Genomic DNA, 24,476 nt, shown 5'->3' with positions numbered 1-24,476 from the left:
CATGCATGCAGTCTAACACCACTTCAAAGTTTTTTGAACTTGAACCACCTACTGTTGAGGAGTACTTTTCTTAATGATGCATGACACTGTATATATATTCAGAGAATTATTTCAACAAAACAATGGAAATCATTGAAATACATAGTGGTAAAACTACAGAATTATTTTATTAGCATACTATTCAAAACTCAATCAAAGAACATGATATTGGTTTGAGATTTTGACATAAAATATTATGATACTGTAAATATTTAACATTTGAATACAACATTTTTGAGTAATGCATGTAAAATATCATTTAAATGTATAACATAAATTTATAAATTGTTTAAATATAATTATTATATATTGGTAAAATAACATTTCAATGTACTGTAGTTAATGTAATTGTCATTAAGATCAAATTGTAAGATAAATTGTGCTTGTAGAATATTTTTTACCAAACTCAACATTAGTTTTTTCACAAAACTGACTAATTTATCACAACAACATGTCTTTGTTAGCAGGTCTAATTCTCTTTATCAATAATCTTTGACAAAAGAGCTATTAATGCCTGCCCTTGTTGTTGCTGTTGCTGCATTAAAACCATTTGGCTTGCTTGTACCTGCTTATTTTGCTGTCGTTGCATTTCCAAAATAGAATTCAACATGTCATTCTGTTGCTGCATGAATTTTTCTGTTTTTTCTTTTTCCATTTCCAGACGCTCCCTTTCTAATTTGTTGCTCTCTTCTTTCAGTTCCCTTTCTTTTTCTGCCTTTTCTGGCAAAAATGCCAAGGCTGTATCAGCACCCTTTCTGATTTTGCATTTGGGAGCATGTTGATCTTTTCCAACAGCATTCCTCACCTGGGTCTCAGATAACGTTTCCATGGCTCTTTTTCGTATTTCTTGTGCAGCCATTTGATCTTCTTCTAATCGTCTTTTTTCCTTTTCTCCCATTTCTGCAGCCAGGGTTTCAGATGCATGCTCTCTTTCACAAATCTCTTCCAGCAATGTGTCCAATTCTGTTAATTCAGGTGAAATACCACTAGCTCGTCTTTCCTCATTTTTCTTTTTTCGAAACTGTTTCATTAGTTTTTTCAATCTGTCTCTAACAGAGCGTTGCTCTACCTTGAATTTAGGATATTCTATTTTTTCCAAATTTTTAGCAATAGACTCCCAAACCAGCGCTCTTTCTGCTGACCTTTTTTTGGTTTCAAAGAGCTTGGAAGCAACAACCTCTTTGCAAAATTCCACATCATGCTGAGTAGTCCATTTCATTATAAAACAAACTCTGCAATGTTAAATGAATAAAAGAAAAAATGAGATGAATGGTATTTAGAGAAAAAATTGAAATATGCATTGAGTAAAAATTTAAAATCGAGTTTGAAAAGCAAAGGAGTGTACTTTACAGTAATAAATTACAGACAATTAAAAAACAACCACACGCGTTACATATTTATAAATTTTGTAATATTAATAAACTAAAAAACTGACAGCACTTACCCGGATTTGAAACCTTCCTTTCCTTCTAACGGCACAGTACTTTTTGCCATTTTTTTCTTACTTTTTTAGACAATCTACGACGACGAGAAAACTCCAAAACGGCGTCGTCGTAGATAAACTTCCCTGAGCAAAAACGCACACGCATGCTCAAATTGTGCAAATTTACTTCCGGTGGCGTCGCGAATCACCGCGTCGTAGAATCTTAAGGTCCCTATTATAGCTCAGTGATGTCGCCTTACTTCAAGGTAAATGAACCTCTTGCGGAATTGCAAAGGATTATGGTAGTTTAGTTACACGGCAGAATTATCCATCATGGCCGCTTGCTGTGTTGGAACAGACAAAGAAGCTTTTGATGTGAAAATTTACGGAAAACTTTTATCATTTTGACTTCGGTTAAAGTTTTTTTCAATTCTGTACGTCTTGCCTCATATTTTTTCCTTGTCTCGGGTTTCTACGATGAAAATGTCTTGAAATATTCAGCTTGGCGTACAGAGTTGCCGAAGCGTGCTGTGGCTTCGATTCAAAATGCCAGACACAAATTTTGCTATCTTTTCCAATCGAAAGGTATGTGTTCAGTTAAATTACTTTTAAAATAAGTGGAACAAAGAGGATGATCGTTTCGCCGAGTTATACGGCAATCGACTGCTTTCTCACGGCCTAAGACACGAAAATGTTTTCACATATGGTCGGTCTAAAAAAACACATGTTTGATCAAGTGTTCTTTCCCAAAACCAAAACATTGAACTTTTTTGGGCGCGAAAAGTTACCGTTTGAAGTATAGAGCTTTCTTGTTTAAAAAATTTTCTGTTGTGTTGAAGTGCTTCTAAGTGCTTTTCATTGCTGCTTATGCGTTTTGGTGGAGTTTTTCAACGACGTAAAATTCACGCGATTCAAAATATAAATTGCTCGCTTGGCCGCCAACATATTTGGACCGTTTCTGAATATTTTTCTTGAAAAATGGAAAACGGCGAAGAGGTCCTTTGCTCAAAGTCTATTTTGTGGACCAGAAACTTGAGTGGTATTTCCGCTTTCACCCATGAATTACTCACAAAACATTTGATAACTGATAGTTCAGCCAAACACGGAAAGCCACCAAATGCTCACAAGCAAAAAAGTGTGGGTATATATACCAACTCTTTAAAGAAAAGATGGTTACCCAAATTTTAGTAAAAGCTAACGTCGTTAAGGGACTGGTCATAATTTAGCAGGGGGGTGGGGAGGTGTAATTCAATATTTTAAGGAATGATATTTTGCAACCCTGTCTTGCCTTATCCACAAAAAATCATGCCCCCTCCCCTTGTTCGAGACGGTAAAAATGCCCCCCCCCCATCCGTCAACGTTTTGATAAACACTGCTTCAAAATGAGAAACTACTGTAATCTGCACCGTCAATTCAAAATAGTAATTACACCTTCAAAAATTTTTCTGACAACGTTTATATAAAGTAATAAAATTAATTTATATACGTCCACTTATATATTTCCAAGGGTGGGTAGACTACAAGTTTTGTGTAGTTCGCTACAACTACTGCTATTTTAAAATAATGTAGTCACCTACAACTACTGCTATTGTCAAAAATATGTAGTTTGGTTCTTTTGACTACGTGTACAGCTATATCGCTAGAAAAATGTAGCGAAGTATTCGCTACTTCGCTACAACAAAATTCCTGGTATCCGTGTTTGTAATTTATATTGATTTCACATGTTTTAAACATATGAAATGTTAAGCATAATATGCTCATATATTCTGATACTATGGATTAATGGCGGATGAGCCAAAGAATTCTAGAACAAAATGTGGGTCCAAACGAGATTTGACATGGTATATTAAATGACTAGTTTTGTATTATAGTGTATGAACTATAGAGTATATAGTCGAGGGATATTAAAAAATCGAAAAGTGGCGAATAGCGATTGTTGTTGAAAAAGTAATCAACTACTTCGCTACTTTTAATATAGAAAATATAGTTCGCGACAACTTCAAACTACCAGTTTTAAAAAGTAGTCTATACAGTTACTCGCAAATTGTAGTTCGCTACAGTTGCAAACTCCAACAACTCCGATACTACCCACCCTTGACATATTCATATGTTAAAATTTGGTTTTAAACATAATATGTTAGTTATTTCTAGTGAAAGACCCTGCTATTTAAAATATAAATATTTTAACACAGTGACTTATATAACTTTTCATTTTAAATTCTATAACTAATTTTGTTTAATGTTCTAAGCAAAGCTTATGCAGTGCAACTCAAAGTCTAAGCATGTATAAAAGAAATAATTACAACCAGAAATAAGCAACCCCCCCCCCCTTATAACTGTCTAACATTTTATGAACCCCCCTTTTTTCTGGCTAAAAAATATGTGACCCCCCCACTATTTCCACCTCCCCACCCCCCTGCTAAATTATGACCAGTCCCTAAGGGCGCTGAAAAGTTTTTCCTGGTGAAAAGTAATGTGCATGCTTTGATGAAAAAGGCGAACTATTCAGTTTATGTGCACCTACGCCAGGACACTTGTAAAGTAACTGATGCAAGTTGCTCATGTAAAGCTGGAAAAGGTGGTTGCTGCGAGCATGTGGCTGCTTTGCTTTTTAAAATTTTAGACTTTATTAAACTTCAGTTAACAGAAATACCAGACGATTTGACATGTACACAATTACTACAGCAGTGACATGCTCCTTCCAGTGAAAAACTTGAATCTGCATTATTGTTTGGCCAAGTTAAATTTAACAAGGCAACCTGCAAAAAAGACAAAGTGCACCAAACTGTGTACAACAACCCAACACCAGCTTTTGCTAAAGATGTCAGTGAAATTGACTTAAAAAAAATTAGGTGATGGGTTGAAATCTGTAGACACTTGCCAGTACTTTCAAGGCCTTCTAGAGTCAAACAAGTATCACCCATGCGAACATGAACAATTTTTGGAAGGGTTGCCTTCAAAAAGAGCATTTACCGATTCTAACTTGCATGCAAGTCAACTTTATAATGACAACATTAGAGAGTCCATTTTATAGAAGTACTTATTCCTGATTTTGCTGAAGTATGCAAGCATTTGCCTTCTCAGAAATATATACAATTTACCAAAGACACTTTATTTAAAAACCAAACAACAAATGGTTGACATAGAGTGCAACACAAGGGGCCAGTCAGATTGCATGCAGTGGTTTCAAGAAAGGCAGTCTCGCTTGACTGCCTCAAATTTTGGTTCAGTTATGAAACGTAAAGAATCAATCTTTCTTAAGTCGCTACTAATAAAAATCCTTTCACCTTCATTAAACACATCAAAAACACCTGAACCATGTTTGTTGGGTAAAACTAATGAACAAACTGCCATAACAAAATACATGGAAGAAATAAGCAGTGACAAATCTATGTCAGCTTGTGTTGATTGTGGATTAATTGTTAATGCAGAAGCACCATGGCTTGGTGCCAGTCCAGACTGCCTATTATATGATTCTGCAGAGACCACACCATTTGGGGTAGGTGAGGTTAAATGTCCATTCTCCAAGAAGAAAAAGACAATTAATTATGCCTGTGAGAACTCATCATTTTTTTAAGTGTGCCTAATGATAAACAATCAAAACCAACTATAAAAAATAAAAAGAAACCACAATTACTATTACCAAGCGCCAATACGCAAGAATAACTCAAAACACAAGTATAATCTCTTATATAATATAAGTCTGCTTCGAATGCAATTCGTATTTACATTCACCAAAACATGAACAACAACGAACCCAGGAAAGCGCGCGAAAGCGCCGGAAGTGAGTCTAACATGCAATGCTGATTATCTACTTCATGTAACATGCCACAAAGGTGTGGCGAAGTGCAAGGGCTTATGGCTACCTGCAAGGTTAAATGGGGGGATTTTATTGTGTACACAAGAAAAGAAATATTTAGTGAAAGGATTTACTTTGGTCATGAATTATGGTACAAAACAATATTAGCAAAACCTACGATATTTTATTTCACATATATTTACCCTAAATTGGCAAAACAATAAAACTATTCAATTTCTTGTTCTAATTCACAGTGACAATCATTTATCAAAGGTGGACAAAATAATGTTAAATAAGAACAAATGACCCATACTTTGTTCAAGTCTGATGACATTGTTAAAGAAAAAGTGTTTTTGATCATTCTAAAACTTTTAATGTGTCTTATTGCTCTTTCCACATGCACTCGGACAGCTGCAATTTTCCGTGTTTTCGTCTCATCGCTTAGTGAAAGTTGAGGGGCACCATTCAAAAATGGTGGTATATTCAGCCCCACACCAACTGGCATCTCACTTTCTATATCAAACCCCCTATCTGCCATAATGTCATCCCCTTGCTCAAGTAATTTGAGGATACCACAATCTTTGGTTACTTGCTTATCACTAGACTGCCCAGCATACAACTCAGACACAAATGTTGGATATCCAGCAGGGGAAATACCAAGCAATCTCTTAGCAGTGTTCTGATTTTTATAAAACGAAAATGTGGCTGACTGACTTCTGAAGGAAGTTGGCATTTCAATAAACAGTTCAGTGCAATCAATGATTACACGAGTATTTGGGCAGGTGTCTTTAAAAGCCTGTGGCATAGTTTGTTGTACATAGTCACGTGATGCCCAAATGGGAATGGCTCGCAACCTGTGATACAGAAATTCTATCTAGGTTGTCCAGATACGAGAGACGTGGGCTTCTGAAATCCCAAATCGATTTGCTATGTCTGTTCCCATAAGCCCCCATCGTAAACGTACAATAACCATGGACAACTCTTGTTCTGGTGACATTGACCTAGTTCGTCCCAATTTTGTTTGAGATTCTGATGTATATTCTACATTTTTACTTGAACCAGTATAGCTTAGAAAATCACATGCCGGTTGCAGGTATTCAAAGAAAACTTTAAATGTCTGATAATTTTGAAAACCAGTATAAAATTTGAAGTTTGCATTACTGGCAAGAAGTCATTATATTTTCTTTGTAATTCAGCATGTTCAACTTTCAATTTTTCATAGTCTGACTCTTATTTTTCTTCGTCAGTTGTAAGTTTTTCAGGTATGGTAGTTTAATTAATATTTTCACAGTTTTGAACCGAATAGCAGCTTGAAATATGTTCTCTACCTTCCCTACTGTTCACTGTTTGTCTACTCGACGATTTAACAATTGTTGGTAATGAACCAAAGGATTTCTTTTCAAAGGTTGTTTACTTATATGTAATAAGTTTAGCCATGTTTCTCTCAAGCTTGAATCTTTGGGAAATTTGTGAAAAGACAACCCTGGATTTTTAATGTTAATGTTAATGTTGATGTTATGTTAATGTCTAATTGATCAATTTTTGCAGTCTTACGACTGAATTACAATTAAATTTACAGGCAAAGAAATTTAGGTAAAATATGGAATATGTTTACTATACTTACAACATTTTGCTATAAAATTCTATTAAATTTAAGATTACTGTAAAATGTTCCGCTAAAATAAAGTATTAATACTAAGACTATACTAAAATGCTTAAAGTTTTGATTTTTTCGCAAAATTTGGAATAAAAGAGTTCAATAACCTATTCGTATTAATAATGGGAAGATTAAATCTTCTCAGTTCTCTAAAATTATGTGTTGGTAAGTTTTCTTCAGGTAGTAAATGGTGTAATTTATGATCATCTTTTGTTTCGATGGACGAGAATAGCTTTTGTGATAACTTTTCTCTTCTGTCCTTCAGTGTTTGCTTCCTTAATTTTGCTTCTTTTAATGCGACTTTTGGACTTGATTCCGGGTAGATTATCCGCAAGGCTCGATTTTGTACACGTTCCATATCCACCGACAAATAATCAGGAAGGCCTGAGTGGAAAACTTGGCAGCCGTATTCTAAGATGGATCTAATGCATGCAAAGTAGAATTGAATCAAGGAATAATGATCTACACCTGCTCGTTTTAACTGCCTTAATAAGTATAGTCGTTTTGATGCTTTTAATACAATATTTTCGATATGACTGTTCCATTTTAGGTCTTCCGTGATGGTCATACCCAGTAGTTTAGCTGATTTAACAAGTTCAAAGCGTTCGCCATTTAGAATCAAACCATCATTAGTAGAGGGTCTTCTAGTAAAGTCAATTCGGAGCTCTTTACACTTTATCGGATTTAACTGAAATTTATTTTCATTGGACCATTTAGCAACTTGGTCTATTGTATCTTGTAATCTACTTTCCATGTTCCTTAAGATGACTTCAGAAATGGTCGTGTCGTCTGCAAATTTCCATATACTATTTGTGGGGGAACCATTGATACGTAGATCGTTAATCATGGCTAAGAACAGCCATGGACCAATCCTGGTTCCTTGTGGGACGCCCGCTGGAACTTGTAGGAAGTCAGATACACCTTCGGTTGATATCTTTACTCGCTGTAATCTATTTCGTAGAAAGTCCGTAATACAATTTACGATTGTGGGTTTTAAACCATAACTGAGTAATTTTGCAATTAGCAAATTATGATCAACTAAGTCGAAGGCTTTCCTGTAATAGAGTAAAGCTACTCTTATCGCTGAGCCTGTGCCATCGGTTTCAGTTAGCCATTTGTGTAACATTGAGATAAGAGCAAACGTTGTACACGAGCCTGGTACAAAACCAAATTGTGATGGATCCAAAGATCTAAGAAAGTCGGCCTCAGTCCTCTGTCAATGATGAATTTTTCTGCCACTTTTGATAAGGTTGACGTCAGAGAAATTGGCCTTAGATCTTTATAAAAGTCCGTGATCTTTGATTGTTTAGGGATGGGGGGAACGTCGGCCATCTTCCATGCTTGTGGGACTTTGCACGTTTGGAATGAGCAGTTGATAATATCAGCAACGGCAGGTGCTAATATATCGGCGTATGTCTTCAGTACCCAGTTTGGTAACTTGTCCGGACCATTCGCTTTTGTGGCGCTTAATTCACGTAAAGTTTTTGCGACCAACATTTCGGTAACTTGTATTGGTTCGTCGTCGTCTTCCTTCAAGACACATACGTCATTAGTTAGCGGATCGTAGTCTGCCATAACACTGATAAAGGCTTCATTGATCTTATTTGCTAGTTCGTAATCGTTGCAATTTAAGTTCGTAGTCAAGCTTGATCGAAAATCTGGGTTATGCTTTTCCGAAGAGCCACATAACAGTTTGATTTCGTGCCACCATCTGTGCGGTTTAATTTCCTTTAGTCCACGGACTTTAGATAGATAATAACTTTTTCGGCATCGCTTCCTTTCACGGTTTACTTTATTCCTTAAATGCCTGAATAAACCATCCTTTCCTCGTGAGAACGCCTTTTGCCTTTGAATAATGAGCCGTTTAAGTTGGTTAGTCATCCATGGACGATCAGACACATGAACTTTTATCGAACGTTCCGGCATCAGGATATCTAATCCACAATGGATAAGTAAGAGTTAATTACCGAGAACGAGGTTTCTTAGCGAGATACAACCCGAGGGGCGTGACCCGAATAAATCATATGAGGGCTACGCTCCCGAGGGATGTATCTCGCTAAGAAACCGATGTTCGAGGTAATTAACTAATTTAGTTCAAATTTGTAAGGATTTTACTAAGAATGATTGCTCCTTTGCTACGTGTAGTTGATTGAGCCTTACTAATTAGCGACTCAATGATAAATGTAAGCGTAAAGTAAATCGACAAGGCGAAACAAAGAAATGCAGTAAGTGGTGGGAGAAAAAACTTCAAGCATCGGTTAAGGCTACGGAAAAGAAATTTAAAGAAAATTACGAGTCACGCTTTGTGAATATCTTTTTGTTCGACCGCAGATTATCTATCTCTGTATCTGCATATGTTAAACACTTCTGGGAATATTTTGTCAATTAGACAGGACAATTGTTAATTTGGCTTTTGTTTTAATAGTACTCTAAATTTATACAAAAATTAGGTTAGACATGTAGATAAGGATAATTTTCTGATAGCATGCATGGTAGAGTGAGCGGCATATGTTGATGGTTGGATGAACTATGAGCGACAGAAACAGCGACGAAGATCTAGATTTCTATATCACGCAAAGTGCTTTTAGGGAGGCAAAATCAGATGAAGATATAGATTTATTAAACGGAATTCTTTTTGGGGACGAGAGCTTAGATGAACAAAACAAACTTTCGCGAGTGCCCATAGCTGATGCAAAGATAACGAAGAGAGTCATAGCAACAGTTTCCGATGCGGAGCTACAAAAAAGAAATGCTGAGCGTATACCAGCAGCCACAAGGCACAACACTAACTGGGCTGTTCGTGCTTGGCAAGAGTCGGCACAAATACGAAATAGCGAAGGCACAAGAAGCAGCCAAGATTTGTACGGGTTTGTTGAACCAGACATTGTAAATTTGAACAACAACAATGAACTTAATTACTGGCTCGCAAAATTTGTAGTGGAAATACGAAAGAAAAAACCTTGCGGTGAACCATACCCTCCAAACACGTTGTACCAATTGTGCTGTGGCATACAACGTCACTTTAGAGAGAATGGCCGACCAGAGTTAAATTTATTTGACAACCCGTGCTTCAAAACGTTTCAAGATTCGTTAGACGCCGAGATGAAAAGGTTGACTGGCCAAGGCTACGGTGTTAACGTTAGAGAAGCACAGGCGTTTACAGAAGAGCAAGAAAACAAATTATGGGATATGAAATTACTCGGTGGCCAGTCTCCCCAAGTGCTTCTTGATACGATGATTTTTTTGATTGGGAGGAGCTTTGCATTACGAAGTGGAAAAGAGCACAGAAATCTACGATTTGAACAATTTACATTAATTGAAGCTAATGAAACGGAACCCGAGAAACTTGTGTTTAATTCGTTTGGTGAGAAGAACAACCAAGGTGGTCTGAAACATAGGTCAATGAAGAGAAAGAGAATTGAACATTACAGCAACTCCGATGTGCCACAAAGATGCTTGGTCGGTTTATATAAAACGTACGTTGCAAAATGTCCCATGGATGTTTCAGGATGTTTCTACCTAGCTCCGAAACGGAAGATTAACACGGAGGATAAAGGTAGGTTTTCGAATCTATTTATTTACAAGTAGTGTAACTTATCAAAATCTGTTGAATTTATTTAGTAACAAGCTTTTACTCTGTCTTTGCTGCAGAATGGTTTACACGCAATCCAGTGGGACATAACGTGTTAGGCAACACAGTTCGTAGATTGTGCCAAACTGCGGGTATTGAAGGTCATTTCACAAACCATATAGTTTAAGGGCAACGACAGCAACAAGAGGTCTTATAAGAGGTGTACCGGAAAAGTTTATCATGGAGAGGACTGGACATCGGGATGTAAGGTCGTTGCAGAAATACGAAAGACCAGATATTCAAACAAAAATCGCAATTTCCAAATCTATGGATTGTGGCGTCAGAACAGGCGAGAAAACGAAAGTGAATAGTATGAATGAAGACCGAGTGCAGGATGTTCTTTTGAAGAGGAATACTACAGAGCAAGAGGAGCAGCTTGAAGATATGGAAAGAAAGAAGGCACGGATGGAAAACGGGGAGAGAAGTTGTTTTGATAAGTGTATTTTTAACTTTTTTTGAATTAACGTGTTTGACTTTGTGTGTTGAGAAAGATTGACTGAGAAAGTATGATAGTGTGGAACAACTGCTCTATCAACAGATTAGTTGTAGTAATTAATTTTTTGTCGTGATTTAATTTTAGCGTGCGTAAAAAGGTGTAGGGTGTTGTTTTTTTGCATTGGGTTTTATCTATATAAAACCTTACTTTTCTGGGGTTTATCTGTATAAAACCCAGAAAGCCGGGTTTTATATAGATAAAACCGGTGAATATTTAATCATCAATTCAATTCATGAACCCCGCTTTTCCCTGAGAAGATATCAAATCCCTCCCCTTGCTTTAAGATTCTAACCGAAATAAAACCCTATTGAGAACAATAGAAATCCGCAGAAATTTGAACTAAGATCGGTATAACACTGTTATGGATAAGATCGGTATACACTGTTACTCTTACAAAGTGGCACACAACAAGTTGTACCTCCGAACTTTTTGTCTTTAGTGGTTTTAGTTACTTCACTATTGTTATTTTCCATTTTTCAAGAAAAATATATCCAGAAACGGTCTAAATAGGTTGGCGGCCAAGCGAGCAATTTTATTTTGAATCGCGTGAATTTTACGTCGTTGAAAAACTCCACCAAGACGCATAAGCAGCAATGAAAAGCACTTAAAAGCACTTCAACACAACAGAAAATTTTTGAAACAAGAAAGCTCTATACTTCAAACGGTAACTTTTCGCGCCTAAAAAAGCTCAATGTTTTGGTTTTGGGAAAGAACACTTGATCAAACATGTGTTATTTTAGACCGACTAAGTCTGAAAACATTTTCGTGTCTCAGGCCGTGAGAAAGCAGTCGATTGCCGTATAACTCGGCGAAACGATCCCTCTTTGTTCCGCTTATTTTAAAAGTAATTTAACTGAACACATACCTTTCGATTGGAAAAGATAGCAAAATTTGTGTCTGGCCATCTTGAATCGAAGCCACAGCACGCTTCGGCAACTCTGTACGCCATGCTGAATATTTCAAGACATTTTCATCGTAGAAACCCGAGACAAGGAAAAAATATGAAGCAAGACGTACAGATTTGAAAAAAACTTTACCCGAAGTCAAAATGATAAAAGTTTTCCGTAAATTTTCACATCAAAAGCTTCTTTGTCTGTTCGAACACAGCAAGCGGCAATGATTAAAAATAGGTACGCAATGCGTACATGTGGGTAGCCGTAAACATTAACTGCGATAAACCTATTTTGTATTCAATGTCAAACGACAGGCTGCTATAGTAAATATCAACGAGTAAATAGCGAGTAAATATCAACTGATGCTTAAGGCCCTGTTACACGGTGCAATTTTTCTTGCAACTTGCAATTAAAATTCTTCTTTTGAGAGATGTAAATTTGCCAACTACCGAACTTTTGTCTTTATTACACTGCATGGCGTTTCTTACACTTACATTTTGAAGCCTCTTCACTAATTTACATCTCTTTAAAAGTAGAATTGCATTGCAAGTTGCAAGAAAAATTGCACCTTGTAACATGCCCTTTACTCTTACATTCTAATGCCAAACAAAACGGCAAAAATGCCCTATAGTTAGCTAGTTGAATACAGTTATAAAGAAGTCTATTTTATTACACAATCTATATATTATAATATTTTACTGTATTAAATACATTTTACTACAGATCAAAACATACATAAAAGCAGATTTACAAGAGATAGGAATGCATATTTTTAAGCAGAATAGTTGGCGAGAACAAAAAAGAGAGTAAGGTTCCAGAATAGTGGCACGAATCCTCTGATAACATAAAGCTTAGTTTAAAAGTAGAGAAAGAAGATTTCAGACGTTTTTAAATTATTTTGTTTTGATGTCCCTTGATTATCAACATGTCTTTGTTACATACAACATTGGTTATTTTGTTGATCAATGAATGTTATATAAGTTAATAAATGTTAGGATGGTTATTGCTCCAGTAAGATTATAAGGCTTGTTTGCCAAAGTTTATTGACAATAACAATCTGTTATCACCATTATAACTAAGATGATAATGTGATTTCATAGATCCAGAAGGAAGGTACAGGTGGTTTGCAATGTTGATTACAGATAACTTATCAGCATGGAGATAATAGCACTAGTTCCTAGGTCCAATAAGACTGCGAGGCTTGCATGTTTGCAAGTTTCATTGACAATATCTTATCACTGTGTTAATCAGTACAACAATCAGTCAACATTGAACACCATCATTCATCATTGATATAAATGTGCATTGCTGAGTAGAAGTTACCAGGAAGGTATGTCCTAGGACCTGGATTTTCCTCTACCAATACATCATTTGAAAGTCTCAGTAATAATGGCACATAAACATTGTGATGGTATATAATTTGAATACACCATAAGCACTATTCACTGTTCTTTCGACTCTTAATCAATTGGTTCTTAAGATATGACAAGCAAAATACATTAATATAAAACATTAATAGTATTTGATACCAAAGCTTGCCTTTCAGACAGCAGAAACTGTTTCAACGGTCTAGAAAATTGTGGTGTGAACCACTCCTGGAGTGATGAACTTCAATAATGATGCACATATTTGTAGCCTTAAACTTAATATTTTGTTTGAATATATCAGCAAAATGGCTGCCTTTTTATTTATACCTGCACAATGGCTGGTTTCAATTTTAATACCTGCACAATGGCAAGGTCTAACTTTAATACCTGCACAATGGCAAGGTTTTTGCTTGCCATATCTCAAGAAGCAATTGATTAAGAGTCAAAAGAAAGTGAATTGTGCTTATGGTATGTTCAAATTATATACTATCACAATGTTTATGTGCCATTCAAATAATGTGCCATTCAAATTCATTGCTTTCAAATAATGTGGAGGAAAATCTAGGTCCTAGGACATACCTTCCTGGTAACCACAACTGAAGCAATACACGTTTATATCAATGATGAATGATGGCATTCAATGTTGACTGATTGTAGGACTGATTACCACAGTGATAAGATATTGTCAATGAAAATTGCAAACAAGCCACGCAGTATTAATTAAAGATTTGTACGCTCGTATAATCCGGTTGTGATCAAAATTGCTCGGCAGTGGACAAATGAGCGATTGAAATGACAAATATTGACACAAATAATGCAACGTTGATTTTACCTTGACTTTTATACAGAAATTTGCCAAAACTCAAAGCAGCCCCTTCGAATAAAAATCTGATTAAACGTCGGAAATGTTTCGAGTGTTTCCTTCAGCGCCAATCTGTCCGAGTGATTACCGACGAGTGCCGAAGACCCTACCCTCCATGCTACGCGGACACTTTCGACTCTGACATAGTGGTTAGCCGCGCATGCGCAGCGGCTACCCACAAAAATTCTGCCGTGTTACTAAACTACCATGATCCTTTGCAATTCCGCAAGAGGTCCAATTAAAGGGGACTTTTGCCACTAGAACTAACATAATGAACATGTTAAGTACAGTCGTGAAAGAGGAACAATCAAAGACAACAGCCACAAGTACTAATACTCGGAAAACACTGCAAGGCACCGATCATCGTGTATCAAGTCAAAAAACAGCCCAGGAAGAATATGCCATACGATTTCCAGTGAAGCGTCAATGTAAAGAAGCTTCAAGCGAGTCATTGTTTGCCGGGTGAACAAGAGAAAGAAGATTTTCATTTAGCTCTAAAACTACAGCAACAAGAAATCGAAATCGATTCCGATGGCGTAGAATCAGTCAACTGCAGTGAGGACGAAGACCAGATACAATGCGAAGCAAACGCGCCTGCGGCTTTGTTATGTTTAAAAAGTCGGCGTAAATAGAACAATGGCACCGTTAATACAAATGCTATATATATTGCTACTAAATGTTAATTGTTTGGTCTGCGCCCTGATCCTATTAGACGGACGTTGATATTTAGGGATGCACCATTATATTTGCGGCTAGTTCATATTTATTTTTTTGAGTTTGATTTTTCAACGGTATGAGCTTTATCGTTTGTACAATTTATTAAATATTAAGTTCCGAAAATTTATTTAAAATCTAAGTTTACTGAAGTTCGTATGAAATTCATACATGAATTTGGGAACTTTTGCGTTCAGCTTTGTGTTGATTATAACATTTTTTTTCCTGAAATCGACATGTTACATATTTCTATTTTTAGCAAATCCTATAGCTAATGATAAACAGATAATGATAAACATAAACAGACGCGCTTCGGGTTATGTTGTCTCTTCTGTTCAAAGTTATAACAGTGCGTTCAATCATCACTTTTTTCTATTCAAAGCTACTAGAAATACATGCATACAAAGTCCCAAATAAACATATATTTCCATCATTGAAATTCTATAATACTCGTTTCTGCTGAATGATCGGAGTCGCAAAGTAAAATCCTATATCTTGGTACAATTATAAAGTCTACTCTCGAGCTATCAAATTCGACTATAATCATAATTGTGCTACGAATTGCTTTAAAAATAATACAGTTTTAGCGAAATTTCAATTGCTTTTTAAACAGATTCACCATTAAAAATAAATACTTTTCAAATCAAAATCATTTTAACGAAATCAACGAATAAATTCAAAGAGGTGTCATACATTTGTTGATAAATCCACATATTTATAAACTTACAAAATACTTGCATGCTTTAGAATACAAAATCTACCTATTTACCTGTTCAAAAACACTCCAAAAATGCTTCAAAATCGTTGATTTTTCAACATCTATTTGAATCAAAGTTTTTCGATCCGAAAACACCATTTACTTTACGTTTTGATCAATTTTACGATTGAATTTTTCCGTATATTTTCAAAACCATCCAAATGAAAAATTTTTTTTTAAAAATTTTATAATTCAAAATATCAGTTATGCTGACGCGAACCAAAATTTTAATTTAGCCAATCGCATGCTTCCAAACGTTTGTTAGTTACCAGTTGTAACTCGTCTTAAACTTACGCATGCGCATAACTTACAAAAACCCCCAACATCCATGACATAATGGCGGACAACTTTCATTTCGCATTTGCATTCCCGGGCGTAATTAAAATCTCCGGGCGGAATTAGTACCCTCGCCCGGTGCTTCACACCGGCTCGGGGATCAAACAGTAATTGTATTCATTATTTTACTTCCTCGCCTCGTCCCTCGCCACTGCTCGGCTTTGCTTACGTAAGACTTTCTATACTTCAAGGTAACCTGTATATTCGAAAAATCCTTTCATGTCTCCAGGTGTAATTGCCTCTAATGAAGTGTACATGTTATATATGCATTCAGGAATTGTTATGTTCGTACAGTCTCCAAATCTATACTTCAATAACGTACGCATCTTTCCAAACACGTATTCTGCAGGGTTGAAATCGGGCGAGTAAGCAGGCATATATACCAGTTCTATGTCAATATCATTTAAAAATTCTCTTAAGATTCTGCCTCCATCGTAGTGATGGGTTCCGCAATTGTCCATAACAATAACAGAACCAGGTTCTAACACGGGCTGTCCAGTTCGAACATTTATAGAGTCGGAAGCTTCTTCAAAAAATTTGAGAAAATCTAAGGTATCTGCACTCCAGTCAACTGTATTTGCGTAATCTACGCCAGTTAGTGAACACATAAGGTTAACCGTTGTATTTGCAGTTTCGGCGTACCTCTGAAATTCTACCGCTCTTTCTCTCATCGGGGCATGCCCGTATCTTCGCGCAGTGTGCTTTGGTAATTTTAAACCACATTCATCAAAAAATTTGAGAGTATATGGATTTTTACCATGCAGGTATTCGATGAAAACCTGTGAATATGCCATGTTTTGTAAAGTGCATCGTTCTTGTGCAATTGTTACGAAATGCGAATATATGTAATTTAGCATTGTTAAAAAACACAAGGTCAATATCGACGAGGAACTTACTTGGGGAACACGTCATATAAAATGAAGTGTAAAGTAAATATTATTATGACCCTTCGGAATCACAAAATTACTTTTCCTGTCATAAGGTCACAGCCCATGGGATTTTCCTCCGAAACAATAGTATGTCGTACAAAGTACAAGTGTCACGACTCAAGAACATAAGTTCTTAGCGGATACTAGTTTATGTCAATCATGTCTTTGTTATATTTTGCTCGGTTAAGCACTTGAAGCCTTACGTCACTAAAAGCCTAATTCGATGAAATTATTTGTAAAATAGTTTATAAGTTGAGATACGGTTCACAGAGTAATAAGTTGATGCTTGTGCTTTAAGTTGATGATAAATAGTTTAAGTTGTGAACAAGTTTTAACAGTGATCGATTAAGTAAAAGACCAACTTGACTAGTGCGTCACCGGCCTTAAGTAAACAAAGTATGAGAGCTGGACCGAGCTTCTAACGCCAACCCACACTTACAACCTACAACGCTGATTGGATTGTGTGAATCACACCATCTTGCACAGGGCGTCTTCAAGATCCCCTCAAATTTTATTATAAAAGGAGGCGCACAGCAACAGAACATTCAGTGGACTAAACACGAGAGTGGACTAAAAAGAGTGGACTAAGCACGAGAGTGGACTAAACACGAGAGTGGGCTAAACACGAGAGTGGACTAAAAGGAGTGGACTAGTGGAGTAAAAAGTATATGAAACGTTGGAGAAGCTCAACCTGACAGAACAGACAGCCAAGACGAGAACAGAAAACAAAGAGGTCCGAAAGGACGAATAATCCGAAGAGAAGAGAAGAATGAGAAAGAAGAGAACTTTAGTGAACTTTAGTAAAAACGTTGTAAAAGATCTCCTACCTTGCGCATATAGAAATAACATAATATAGACTTAACATTTGGTGCAGGATCGGCCTTACAAAACGTTTCGGAAACTCAATCAGTCCACTATTAGTATATACTCACAAGAAATCAGAACAATCAATATTACAAACATTGCTTAGAAACAGGTGCTGAAGCGACCTGATGACTGGTTCGAAAGAAACGCACGCTCTGTATTTATCCATACTTCTACTTACGGCAATGCTAGACTTTGTTTCACGTTTTGGATGTCTCTTCAAGACAGCTGTCCACAACCTCTACACTTCCCATGAACTAGAATTGAAACTACAATCGTTTTGCCCTCAGTCTGCAGTCCAAGACGAGTTTGGCAATATGTTCTTCCTCTATCCTAATATGATGGCTATGTCGAATATCTAGCCAACGAGGTACCAGTGGAAGCCTCCGTGGTCGTTGAAATACGACTACTGAGAGTCTGAGACGTATGAAAGTTTCAGAATTTACCGGATCCTTCCTGATGGTCAGCGCGTTTATAAATGGACATGAAACTGGACACATTTTAAGATTTGTATAATTTAAGTTTTTGTCATTGACATGACATGTTACATGTATATGTTATTATGTCTGTTTTTGTTCGATAATATTAAACACGAGAGTATAGCTGTTCAACTAAAATTCCTTAGGTACACTCAGCATGCTCATTAAACATGTTGCCGTAGGATAGCGCATGCATGTTTTTAATTGGGTCAGTGTATAAATTTCATTCTGACGCTTTTAGTTATGCGTCATTCGTTGAAAATATATTTTTCTCTTCCCCCGGGACAGTCAAGGGTCTCCCAAACTTGTTGTAATAGATTATAATTCTTTTTAAGCTAAAAGCTTAAATATTAGGCACATTCTTGTTTTCTCTATGTAGACTCGGTATTATATTGTTGATGAAAACCTACATTTTGGAGTTTGGTTTGCTGTGCATGGCGTTTAAAATTTAAAATGAGTTTCAGTAATATTAAGAAATATACGTGTAAAATTTGTTTGCATGAGTTGAAATATTTTGAAGAATTATTAAGACGTATATATAGGTTTAGGTTATTATTATGGAGAGATGTTTTGTCGGAAGAGCTTTATAATAATTTCCTGTTATGTGAAGTTGATCAACCAAAAATCTGAATACAATAGACCTTATGCATAATGACGTCATAACACCTTAAGCGCGCGGTTAATTATGGTCTTTGTGGTCACAGAGCGGGAAAATAATTTCAAGATGGCTACTGTCGAAAGTGAGTGTTTTGAAGTTCTTAACTGTCTTTTAAAGGCTGTTCAAGCCAACGAGGATTCTAGTTCTTTTGAGAACTCTTGCACGGATCCTCTGCGGTTGGATAACTCTGAAAGTCAGTGCACTAGTCGGCTTTCTTCGTCGAATTTTACGAGGCCATGTGGAGGTGCTGGAGGTTATACGTGTTGTGTTCCTGGTTGTTAAAGCAACCACAAAAGGAATCCAGAGCTTTCCTTTTATAGCATTCCTAGTGGTAAAAGTGAAGAGTCGAAAGAACTTCGAAAGAAGTGGATTAATCTCATTTCACGCAGGGATTTCTCTCCTACAATTGGTCATAGAATTTGTTCGTTGCATTTTCCTGGGGGACGTAAAACCTATTTAAACAACCTTCCTACGATTGTTCCCAAAGCAACCAGACCTACACCAACGAAACCTCGTTCAACGGTAAAGGCAAAAAATCGGACTCTTGTATCATGTACAAAATCTGTACCTGCTAAACGCAGACCTTTTTCAGAACTTGATGATAACAATAATTCATCACGCTCAATAGAAGAACCAGATAAAATGGCTACACCTGTAAATGAGAATATTGATCCTATTGCTTGTTTACAAGAACAAACGGAAAAACTTTTAGCAACTAATGAGAAACTTAAGGAGGAGAATGGAAGACTTAAAAATGAAAATAAATGTCAAAAAGATGAGATAAGAGGATTAACGGAGCAACTGGAACAAGAGAGGAAAAGAATACGTTTTTCAATTGAATGTTTTAAGGACAATGACATTCTCATTAGGTTTTATACGGGGCTGGAAGACTACAAAACCTTCAAAACATTGTTTGATTCATTTGGACCGGCAGTGAATAATCTGGTGTATTATGGTACCAAGACTGATTTGGAAAGGTTAAGCTCTGAAGATGTAATTAAACGTGGACCTAAAAGAACAAATTCACCTGAACAGGAATTTTTCCTTGTGTTGGCTCGCTTGCGATTGGGGCTTTTAGAAGAAGATATAGCGACCAGAGCTGGGTTGTCTCAATCACATATGTCAAGAATATTTATTACTTGGGTTGACTTCTTGCATTCAAGGTTACGTAGCTTTCCAATTTGGCCATCCAGAAAAGCAGTTGATAATTCAATGCCAGCTTCATTTAGAGATATGTATCCTTCGACACGAGTTATTATTGATTGCACAGAAATATTTATTGAAAAACCAAATTCTTTTAGAAGTCAAAGTGCAACATTCTCCACTTACAAAAGCCACAACACTGCCAAGGGTTTAGTTGGCATAAGCCCATCAGGAGCTGTCACTTTTGTATCGGATTTGTATGCAGGAAGATCAAGTGATCAACAAATTACTATTGATTGTGGAATTCTGAACTTGGTAGAAAATGGAGACTCAATTATGGCTGATAGAGGATTTGATATTGAGCACAATTTACCAGATGGAGTGTCACTAAATATACCACCATTCATGCGTGAGAAAGAGCACTTGTCAATTGAAGAGGAAACCAAGACTCGAAGAATAGCTTCTGTTAGGATCCATGTGGAGCGGGCAATTGCCAGAATAAAGAATTTTAAAATTTTAAGTACAGTCTTTCCAATTTCCATGGCAGCAAATTTAAACAAAATTTGGGTGATTTGTTGTTACCTTTCTAACTTTTTACCACCACTACTTGTAGAAAATAACAAGCTGGACTAGATGATAGTTTTTCTGCAATCCTCCTTGCTTTATTATTTATTCGGCCTAACAAGATGATTTTACCTGACATTGACATGGCTGGAGTTAACCTTTTAAAAGGCAACCCTATAGCATTTCATTCTATCAAAGGCTTAAAATTTGCCCATAATAAAGGCTAGGTCCAAAACATTTTCACATTAAATCCATTGTAGGCTGTGAAACTTTATTAAACTTTGTGTGTCCTACCCCTTAATGGTTAATCTATTCTTTAACCCATTAAGTGCCAGGGTTTCCCCAGACAAGTAAAATCATCTGGCGTTTGTTAAAAAAAAATAAGTAGGGCGCACTGGGGCACTTTGCCAGTTAATGAGTTAAAGGTATTTGCATCTATTATTTGGAATTTTTAACAGAAATATACTAGAGTAGAGGGGTAACCTTCACCTTACTCCCAATAAAAGCCTTTGAAAGTTTTTAGAGTGTTACAAAACTGTAACCATTTTGTGGCTCATGAACTCTTTAACCTATTAATTAAAGTGGCAATGCACCCCAGTGCTCCCTACTTATTTTTTTGACAAACACCAGGCGATTTTACTTGTCAATGGAGAAGCCCTGGTGCTTAATGCAGTGGTGCAGCCAGCCCAACAAATTAGTCATGCTATGCAAATTTTAACTTATTATTCATTTCTTTAGAAATTGATTGTTTTCATGGTCTATGAACACGAAATTATTTGCATAGCATGACCAAATTGTCAGGCTGGCTTCGCTACTGGCTTAATGCGTTAAGCAGCAATGCACTCCGATGTGCCCTAGTTTATTATTTTACTACATGTCTAATGCCAGATGACTTGTCAAGTAGAGAGTGTTGCCACTCAATGGGTTAAACAACAGTAATAACGTGTTGCTTGAGGACAGGATTTCATTAGTCAATGAAGTTAATCTAGGAAATTAGCTTCTCGAATTATCACAGTTGATACATATACTTTACCTTGCTCCTTCAATATTGTCTTAATTAAGTACTATTTAAAGCATGCACAGGAGTGTTTTATCATATTTAAAATGCAAGTGCGCAGCACGAGCATTTCACATATGATAAAACAGGACTACAAATGCTTTAAATGACCAAAAACATGAATACAATAGATGCTGTCTCATTAGTATTCTTTGTTGCTGATTAGTGTGGACTGTATATAAAGAATACTAATGAAGATGAGTTTTATCAGGTATATAGCCACTTCAAGTGACATATTTTGGTATAAGTAAAAAAGCCAGTAAAAAACAATTGATGTGTGTTTTATTAATGTCATTTACAAGAAGGAAGAATAAATGAAAAGTAAAATGATGTTAGTTCTGGCAGCATTTTGTTCTCCCACAAAGAAGTGTCCTTATAGATACGCTGAACATGCATATCAGCATTGGTGTATACCACAAAATCAATCCAGGGTAAATTTAAAATGTTCAAGACACCTTAACATTGATAATAATATGCATGGTTCACTTTAAGTTCTAATCCACTTTCGCTTTTTTTTAAATAAAAACCTTTGACACTTTGTGCAGTTTCATTAACATTCATTTCTTTCACTGAGTAAGGACACTTAACTTCAATGCATCCAACTGGAACACCATCTTTTATGACAATTCCATCAGGGCTACAACCCAGCCATGGCCACTGGGGACTGATGACTAACCCACAACATGTGACAAAAGCACTGCCTTTTAATGTTACATCTTGATATTTAGCAATTGCATTACTTTCATTATCCAGGCCCCACTGTACAGATGCAGGCACTTTTCTTTTCTCATGATCAACACATAAAATTGATTCAATCAGTGAAGCTGGATGGTTTTTCTTTCTATATTTGATAACTTTGCCAAAAATTGAAGCAGTAAGCCTTTTAGATCGTTCAGCGTACCATTGAGGATCTTTGTTTTGCCTCATAGTACTCAAACATATATCCTTAGCAGTGGATACAGTCAACCCAACTTTTGTTTTTACTAGTTCTAGTTGTTCTGGGCTGTAATCAGATGGAGGGGTGTAACCATTTGGCACATTTTTAAAGATCTGATCAACCAGTTGACTTGGTGGTATTTGCGTTGGAATAGGAACAGAGCTGTTGTCCAGTTTTCTATTTTGCAACTGATTACAAGATGTCTCGAAAAGTTCACATGGCTTATAGTTATTTGAGGCTATAGCTTCACGAAATAGTGAAGCGCAATTGGCTTTCTCAAATGCATTTGCCATAGACTTAATTTCTTCTGCAGTCACAGTCCGAGCAAATGGTGGAGTAGCACAATAGTCTTCCCTACTCCCTTTTACAATATACCTTTTGGCAGGTTTGTTCACATCAACTTTTTCAAATAGCATTTCTTCAAATTTAACACCTTTGTCCAGGGTCTTTGAGCTTCCAGAGGGCACACTCCATTTTTGAGGAAGTTGTGTGCATGTCAATTCCACAGGAACGTGTTTCAAATTCAGATTGACAAAGTCCAAAATAGTGTACAATAGAGCAGCTACGTGTTTGCAGCAACCTCCTTGGCCAGCCTTACAAGAACACTTAGCATATTCCACTTCACCGTTAACTTGGATTAAATGAACATAAACAGGATAGCTGACGCTCTTCATGGAAGCACCAACACGCGCTTTCACCACCAACAACAGCTTCGAGGCTTGCACATTTGGCTTGACAAAAGTACTTTTTACATAACCTTCTTTCCATAGTCCATAGCCTTTCTTCATATTTCGATAAGCTTTTGGAGCCATTTTATCAGGCATTGTACGGCTTTTTTTACAAGCTTATTCTCCAGCTTTTCATGAGTAAATCCTGGAAGTTTCTCTAAGCATTTTATCCAATCACGGTTGTCAGAATTGAAGATATCTTCACTTGTTTCCGACTCTACCAGCTTTCGAGGACATGCAGTACCTCCACATGGCCTCGTAAAATTCGACGAAGAAAGCCGACTAGTGCACTGACTTTCAGAGTTATCCAACCGCAGAGGATCCGTGCAAGAGTTCTCAAAAGAACTAGAATCCTCGTTGGCTTGAACAGCCTTTAAAAGACAGTTAAGAACTTCAAAACACTCACTTTCGACAGTAGCCATCTTGAAATTATTTTCCCGCTCTGTGACCACAAAGACCATAATTAACCGCGCGCTTAAGGTGTTATGACGTCATTATGCATAAGGTCTATTTTCGCTGTTGGAATGATAAGATATTTTATGAAATTTGAATAATTTTTGGTACACTTTCTGAGTACTTTTCTTAAGTACACGAATAAAACGACAAGAGAACAGTTTACAAGCCACGAGACAGTCATCACAAAGCATACAAAGAATATTTAAAAAATCAACTTTTAAAATGAACAGTCCTCATGGTATTGAAAGAAATATTCTCAATGTTGTAACATATGTAATTTGAGTAATAAAATATTTTCTTCGCAAATCCTAAGTTTGTATTTATAATTATGTATAGCGTGAGCGCACAGCTCAGTGAGCTCCATATATATCTGGAGTAAGAACTTGAGACTTCCGTGAGGCCAAAAAGTGAAGCCAAAGATGGCGGATATTGAAGCGCTATAGTACGTCAGTTTCAGTCTTCCTATATGTGCGCAGTTATCTAAATTCGTATTTTTTAACTTTATTTTTTCCTATTTTTGAGTAAAAATGAGGGGAATTTCAATGAGAGGTATAATACTAATGTTTGATACTGAGATACTTTTATATTTTAATTAAATTAACCAAGAAATAAGCGATTTCTCACTAAGAAAGCTACGGAGTGGCGGGTTGTTGATGTTTTCGGCTTTTCGCAAATCACTGACAACAT

At 36.4% G+C, this 24,476-nt stretch overlaps 2 protein-coding genes and 1 pseudogene across 2 annotated transcripts; 2 read left to right on the top strand and 1 right to left on the bottom strand.

Moving 5' to 3' along the window:
* The first annotated feature begins 9,447 nt into the window (after nucleotides 1-9,447).
* On the top strand, nucleotides 9,448-11,008 carry LOC114544008 (annotated as a pseudogene).
* Nucleotides 11,009-19,546: 8,538 nt separating this feature from the next.
* On the top strand, nucleotides 19,547-20,680 carry LOC114544007. The gene has a single exon (XM_028562764.1). It carries the CDS (start codon nucleotides 19,547-19,549, stop codon nucleotides 20,678-20,680), a length of 1,134 nt encoding a protein of 377 aa, XP_028418565.1.
* Nucleotides 20,681-21,960: 1,280 nt separating this feature from the next.
* LOC114544009 lies at nucleotides 21,961-23,417 on the bottom strand. Its single transcript, XM_028562765.1, has one exon. It carries the CDS (start codon nucleotides 23,415-23,417, stop codon nucleotides 22,125-22,127), a length of 1,293 nt encoding a protein of 430 aa, XP_028418566.1. The 3' UTR covers nucleotides 21,961-22,124.
* Nucleotides 23,418-24,476: the final 1,059 nt, after the last annotated feature.

Source organism: Dendronephthya gigantea, unplaced genomic scaffold (assembly GCF_004324835.1).
Source record: "Dendronephthya gigantea isolate DGI-Jeju-01 unplaced genomic scaffold, DenGig_1.0 000615F, whole genome shotgun sequence".
In the NCBI taxonomy this organism is placed as follows: domain Eukaryota; kingdom Metazoa; phylum Cnidaria; class Anthozoa; order Malacalcyonacea; family Nephtheidae; genus Dendronephthya; species Dendronephthya gigantea.
This window is presented reverse-complemented; position numbering and strand designations above follow the sequence as displayed.